The 7,273-nt window shown below is 35.8% G+C and overlaps 1 protein-coding gene across 2 annotated transcripts in view; it reads left to right on the plus strand.

Annotated features, from left to right (window-relative positions):
• The first annotated feature begins 1,068 nt into the window (after positions 1–1,068).
• The window catches only part of GFAT (putative glucosamine-fructose-6-phosphate aminotransferase), an 11,540-nt gene continuing 5,335 nt past the window's right edge, over positions 1,069–7,273 (plus strand). Inside the window, exons 1-11 of one of the 2 annotated variants that reach the window (XM_012994294.2) lie at positions 1,069–1,606; positions 2,328–2,500; positions 2,709–2,817; positions 3,061–3,206; positions 3,367–3,528; positions 4,094–4,454; positions 4,537–4,787; positions 5,523–5,637; positions 5,729–5,984; positions 6,070–6,238; positions 6,333–6,670. In XM_012994294.2, coding sequence (XP_012849748.2) covers positions 1,375–1,606; positions 2,328–2,500; positions 2,709–2,817; positions 3,061–3,206; positions 3,367–3,528; positions 4,094–4,454; positions 4,537–4,787; positions 5,523–5,637; positions 5,729–5,984; positions 6,070–6,238; positions 6,333–6,416 — 2,058 coding nt within the window. In that variant the 5' untranslated portion in view covers positions 1,069–1,374 and the 3' untranslated portion in view covers positions 6,417–6,670. Of the gene's footprint in view, positions 1,607–2,327; positions 2,501–2,708; positions 2,818–3,060; positions 3,207–3,366; positions 3,529–4,093; positions 4,455–4,536; positions 4,788–5,522; positions 5,638–5,728; positions 5,985–6,069; positions 6,239–6,332; positions 6,671–7,273 lie in introns of those variants that run through there. The other variant, XM_088812003.1, reaches the window with a different exon arrangement.

Genomic DNA, 7,273 nt, shown 5'->3' on the forward strand with positions numbered 1-7,273 from the left:
GCCGAAAAATCGGGAAAAGCCAGAGAGAGGCTGATTAGCACATTTAGGCATGGTCATGAGAGAGGCCATCATGATCCAGGCCGCCCGCTCTAAAATAAGAGGAGGGCACCGCAGGGCGCAGGGCTGCTCGTCCGGAATTTGAGGCCCTGGGGAAGTGGACCAAGTGAACACTATAAATGGAGGCGTATGTCCATCCAAAAGGCCAGGTTTTTTAAATATTTTTCCAAATATATACCACGATGAGAACATTTGAAACTTCATGTAATCCATTACTGACTTAACCGTCGGAGTGCTAATTCTGGCTCCTTTTTTTACAGATCATACTTACTTTTGCAAAGGAGACCATTGGATCGTGTTTCTTTCGAACGGATCAAATAGTTATATTTATATTAAAAATAAAAAAATCATAAATATAGAAAAACACTCATGTTTCGGCTCATGAGCTGATGAACAACTAAGGATAGGCTCGAGTTCAAGCTCGTGACCTCGAGCTCGAGCTCGAACTTGAAAACTTCGAGTTTAATCTCATTTACGTCCCGTGTTATGGATGCAAATTTGTGCCATAAATTAAATTTTCATAAAGTAGTTTTGAAATTCAAATTCAAAGTTGATAGGGCAAATTACACTCACCACTGAGATAATGTATAATTACGAAAAAAATCTCTCTTGTTTGTATAATTACAAATACCTCTCAACTATGTATTATCTTACACGTTCACTTTTACGATGTAAGGGGTGTTCATCTGGTTGGTAAATCGGTCGAATCAAACCGAACGAAAATTCGTACATGCCAATTACCGAACCATAAACAGTATGAAAGTTTTGGCATGCCGCAATTTGTGTATAATTTTACTGCACTAACGCCCCTAAATTTACCAACTGGAGGATTTTTTTCGTAAAATAATACATAATTAATGGGGTGCTTGAGTTTTTGCAATTTGATCTACCTCAACATTGATTGTAATTTGCTCATGTTGATACAATATTATTAAAAGAAAAATAAAGATTTTTTTTTTTTTTTTTTTTTTCTTTTGACTGCATTTTGTCACTCTGTGGGGAAAGAAACTTCCAAATAAATAGAGTTGACAATTCCAAAGCCAACCAACACTTGCAAGTTTCCAAGTCACAGGGGCGTATAGTGACACGTGTACACAAACAGAAGCTCCCATTGGTCGGAACACACCACCTTTAAATGACCTGTTTTAAAAAATAAATCAAAAATCGAGAATGATAACGACAGAGTTGAATTCCAATTCCAATTCCAATTTCAATTTCCTCCCCTTTCTTCTCCCTCCATAATTCTTCATACTTCTTCGCTGATCTCCGACTATCACACCAGAAATTAAATCAAATAAAAAATTGAAAAAAAAAATCATGTGTGGGATTTTCGCGTATTTGAATTTCAGCGTAACCAGAGAGAGGCGCTATATTCTGGAAGTTTTGTTCAACGGCCTCCGCCGTTTGGAGTACAGGGGCTACGATTCCGCCGGAATATCCATCGATTCCTCTTTCGATTCCTCGAATGCCGATGCCGTCGTCGTCCCTCCGCCTCTCGTCTTCCGCCAGGAAGGCAACATCGAGTCCCTCGTCAAATCCGTCTACCAAGGTAATAAAATTCCCCCCAATTTCCGACATATGCAATCACTTCTCCGACATGTTCATCTCTGGTTTTATAACAACGTTAGGGCGTTGACTTTTCTTTGGTCCAATTTGGAAGAAGAAGCAGAACAAACAATGTGGGGTTTCATTTTTTTTTTCCTTATATATATTTGTTTTGACAAAGGTTGTCTCTAATGTACTTAGAATTTTGATTTTGACGAGGATCACAGCAGTTTCATGTTTGCCTTTGATGGCTTTCATTTAGTACTGAGTGATACGATAAAGTTATTACTGAGATGTGATTTCAAGATCAATATAAAAAATTATACTGCGTAATCGTTTCGAAAATCGTGAGATTATATAAGGGAGTTAATTCAATATCGAGGGCTTGGAGATTCTTTAGCTTTATCGTGTTATGTTTCCTTGTTGAGTAGAAGTTGCGTACGTCCTCCTGGTATTGATTTGGTTTTCTTGGAAATCGAGCTAATCTTTGCCACGAATCTGATTAAGTCAACCTCTTCAATCATTTCACGATATTTTTGCTTGGTTAATAATCGAGCATTGAAACTGCCAGGTGTCTGTTGAAGTTTCCTTCTAGCTTGGTCGTTAAAATCTTGTAGATTTTTGAAGTATCTTGTTTACAGTATTAGTCCATATCGATTATTACTTTTTAACTTCTATGAAAGTAATTAAATCTTAGTTTATATATATATATTTTCTTCTTTCAGAGGTTGCTGCTACGGATTTAAATTTGGAAGAATCATTCTCGATCCACGCTGGCATAGCGCACACTCGGTGGGCGACACACGGAGAACCATCTCCCAGGAACAGTCATCCTCAAACATCTGATGCAAGCAACGAGTTCTTGGTTGTTCATAACGGAGTTATCACCAATTACGAGGTTCATTTGCCCTTTCTTTTTTATTAATGCATGATCCGATAATGCCGTTTATTTATTTATTTTTTATTCATCACTACGACTTCTCATAGTTTTCAGTGCTTTGGCCATAGTTCCCTTGGCACTTGTGATTTTTCGTTTCTTACACTCACTAAATTGTTTCTTTTTCTTTTCTCGTCGATTCTCTAAATGCACTATGTTATGAATTCAGGTATTGAAACAGACACTAATTCGACATGGTTTTACCTTTCAATCCGAAACCGATACGGAAGTCATTCCAAAGCTTGCAAAGTTCGTCTTTGATAACGCAAACGAAGAAGGTATCTTTCTCTCTCTCGACTCTTAAACGGCTAGTTATTTCTTTAACTCGATTGTCTTCTATTCGTCCATATTTTATTCGCATTGGTTTTCTGAATTCACAGTTCTTTTTGTAATAATTTAACAGCGCGCACCGGTTCTTTTCTCTATATTTTCTTTTACTTTATCGTTTTATACGGGAAAAAAAAGAAAATCTTTTGTTATTGATTCGTGGATTGATAATCGTTCGATTAAATTGGGTGTAGGTGATAAGAGTGTGACATTTAGTCAAGTAGTGCTCGAAGTAATGAGGCATCTGGAAGGAGCATATGCTCTCATTTTCAAGAGCAGACATTATCCCAATGAATTAATTGCTTGCAAACGCGGTAGTCCTTTGGTACTTGGCGTAAAGGTATGTTCTTGTCTGAGAATTTATCAATCACCTTATTAAAACTTTTCTCTTACAGTCTCCTTGTTATGGTTTTTTTTTTTTTTTTTTTTTTTTTTTTTTTTTTTTTTTTTCTGGGATTATTACATTCGTTTAGGAATTGATGATGTTTCTGTTATTGCAGGAGCTAACAGAAGAATCCAGCAGAGCATCTTTTAACGACCCGAAATTTCTCTTAAGCAACGGACAACCGAAGGAGCTCTTTTTGTCGAGTGATCCCAGTGCTCTGGTCGAGCACACGAAACGGGTTTTGGTTATTGAGGATGGTGAAGTTGTTCATCTCAAGGTTTGGTTTTTTTTTTTTTTTTTTTTTTTTTTTTTAACATTTTTATGATATTGAACTGCGTTGTTCGTTTGAGTGTTGTCTGAACATCGTTGATCTTGCTTTATCTTCGTCGATCTTATTCGTTATGCATTATCTTCAAGTGTTGAAAGTTCTGACATTTTTCTGAGATTCTCCATGCAAGTTCCAACCTTGGATTATATCTCGCCCTTTTTCTTGTCTGCACGTTGCAAAATAAATTCTTACACAGAAGTTGCGTAGATCCCTCAAGAAACATAAACTTGCTCTTACCAATTTTCTTGAAATTTCGTTTATTGTGTATGATCTGCTAAAAGAGGGGATCGTTCTCCAAGTGTTCGTGGTAAAACTTAACAAGTTTCTTAGAAAGATATTTGAATATATTAGTGCTTTCTTACTTTTTTTTTCGGATTTTTTATTTTTATTTTTTTTACATGCATGCTATTTTGATGGAACAAATACCGTTCTTCCGAACCATTTAAATTTTCAAGAATCAAATTAATGTTTCCGCCACTCGAGCTTCATTTTAATCGGTTTTTGACAATTCCAGGATGGAGGAGCATCGATTTTCAAGTTTGACAACGCAAAAGGCAAACCAAACGGAGCTCTAACAAGACCGGCCTCCGTTCAACGAGCACTATCAGTTCTAGAAATGGAAGTCGAGCAAATAAACAAAGGCAAATACGAACACTACATGCAGAAAGAAATCCACGAGCAACCACAATCCCTCACCACTACAATGCGAGGGCGCCTCATACGCGGAGGCTCATGCAAAGCCAAAAGCGTCCTTTTAGGAGGATTAAAAGATCACTTAAAAACCATCAGAAGAAGCCGAAGAATAGTTTTCATCGGCTGCGGCACAAGTTACAACGCAGCTTTAGCTGCAAGACCCATTCTAGAAGAACTTTCCGGTTAGTGGAAAAAAGTCGAAAATATTTTAATTTCTTTTTTTTTTTTTTTTTATCGATAAATTTAAGTGGTTGCGGTTTTTAGGTATTCCTGTGACAATGGAGATCGCTAGTGATTTGCTCGACAGGCAGGGGCCCATATACAGGGAGGACACAACGGTTTTTGTTAGTCAATCGGGAGAAACGGCAGATACTTTGCTTGCGTTGGAATATGCGTTGGAAAACGGGGCGCTGTGTGTTGGGATTACTAATACAGTTGGCAGTGCAATTGCTAGGAATACTCATTGTGGTGTTCACATTAATGCTGGATGCGAAATAGGTGTAGCTAGTACTAAGGTAAAAAACACATTATCGTATTTTACTTTTTTCTCGTTTCTTGTTGATCTTCCAAAAATTCGAGTTATTTTAGCTTATTATCTTTGCAAGAATTGTTTCCTTGTTATGATTTTTTTCGGGTTTATTGCATTTAGTACCCCTGTGTTCACTTTAATTGTTAAAAAAACCCCTCGTGTTATAATTATTAGCCAACACACCCCCTACAATTCAATTTTGTTAGCAAACCACCCTCACATTTAGGGGGTTGTGTGCTAAAAAATGTGCATCGTATGGGGTGTTTGCTAATATTTATAACATAAGGATTTTTTAGCAATTTGATATAACTGGGTATTGAAGGCAATAAACTCTTTTTTTTTTTTTTTTTTTCTTTCTCCCATCTCTATATAATAGAGTGAGCTCTTTCAATAATATTAGGCCTCGTTTGGTTGGGAAGATCAGCAGTGATTGATTAAATAATTGGACTTGTTTGATGTTCCGTAAACCCAATAATTTTCCGGGTCAACCCGGAAATACTATTTTATCATGGCCAATAAATAATCTCCTTATAGGGAGGGAGATTTATTATTGGACCTCCCATGGTCTAATAATATAATTGGATTTTCATTAGATTATTTAATCTTATCTTGCGTAATCTTACTTCCCCAACCAAACGAGGCCTTAATCTATGTGTCTTTTCTACATTATTACATTCTAGTTATTCCTACTTCTCTATTCTAACATGATATCAATGAACAGGCATACACTAGCCAAATTGTGGTCATGGCTATGTTGGCACTTGCAATTGGAGACGACACAATTTCTAGTCAAACGAGACGAGAAGCGATAATAGATGGATTATTTGACTTGCCAGGTACGTCTAATGTTACGTAAATAAATTCATTATTAATAACCATGGCCCCCTTTTTTTATATAATGATAATGAATAAATTGATTAATTGTAGGTAAAGTGAAAGAAGTACTCAAGCTAGACGAGGAAATGAAAGATCTCGCCAAATTACTGATTGCCGAACAATCGCTTCTCGTTTTTGGAAGAGGGTATAATTACGCAACAGCTTTGGAAGGCGCGTTGAAGGTGAAGGAAGTTTCGCTTATGCACAGTGAAGGAATACTTGCCGGTGAAATGAAACACGGTCCTTTGGCTTTGGTCGACGAAACTCTCCCCATTGTTGTTATTGCTACTCGCGATGCTTGTTTCAGGTTTAATACTTCTCCTATTAATTAAATATTTTTCGTTTAAAATAATTAATTTTTTTAAATGCTTAGATTTTTTTTTTGTGAACAGCAAGCAACAATCGGTGATTCAGCAGCTTCACGCTCGAAAAGGTCGACTAATAGTGATGTGTACTAAAGGCGACGCTGAATCTGTTTGTGTCGGCGGATCGTGCCGTGTAATTGAAGTTCCGCAAGTTGAGGATTGCCTACAGCCCGTTATTAACATAGTTCCTTTGCAGGTAAAACTGGTTATTATCGCTTCGTTGGCCGAAGGTAATTTGGTAATTTTACTTCGTAGTGTATAATTGGTTAATTGTTCTCTTTTGAGTGCAGCTTTTGGCGTACCATCTTACAGTTCTACGAGGATACAACGTTGACCAGCCTCGAAATCTTGCAAAAAGTGTGACAACTCAATGAGGAACGAAAGAAAGATGTGCGCATGTAATCTTTTTTGGATGTTCAATATGTCGGAATTTTTTATTCTAATTTTTTTCCTTCTTTTTTCGAGGGAAGTGAGTTTTTAGGGGTGTGACAAATGGCTGTCTTTCTACTGAACTTTGGTTGAACAAATAGATACACTAATCTTTTTAGACATATGAGATTACTAACTGCTGTGAATTAACATTGTCTGAAAACTATAATTGGTTATATGTGTGTTTTGTCTTGTCTTCTATCCTCTCTTTTTTATGTCCAAAAAATCTCAGTTGTTAGGATATTTACCATTTTACTTAATAGATGAAATATAATATCCGACCAGTTAAACATTTTGGGATATTTCATACAAGAATGAGTACTTAATAATAAATAAATAAAAACATGCACTAATAATTATTAATCAACATGTATTAATAACCAAATCAAATTATTTTATAGGATAAATTTTCGACATAATTAGTTTTGCAGATAATGGTTCATTTGTTAGCTTTGGGTAATTCTAATTAATGCTATATGTACATACATAAAGTGTAACATCCGTGGCACATACATTTGTCCATATACATGTATTAATTCATTAAATACTAATAATAAATTACTTTAAATTATTATTCCTCAATTACCCTTTGGAATTTGATCTCTTCAAGGATATTTTTGTCTCTATAAAAAATGAAAGAAACTATATATATATATATATATATATATATATATATATATATATATATATATATATATATATATACTAGAAATGTTGCACCGCGCAATGCGCGGCGTTGCGTGCCCAGTTTCAAAGTTGCATTATGGATACTTTCTCGATTTTATGCTTAGGAAGTATTAAA

This window comes from Erythranthe guttata, chromosome 2 (genome assembly GCF_056151865.1).
Source record: "Erythranthe guttata isolate IM_541 chromosome 2, IM_541, whole genome shotgun sequence".
In the NCBI taxonomy this organism is placed as follows: domain Eukaryota; kingdom Viridiplantae; phylum Streptophyta; class Magnoliopsida; order Lamiales; family Phrymaceae; genus Erythranthe; species Erythranthe guttata.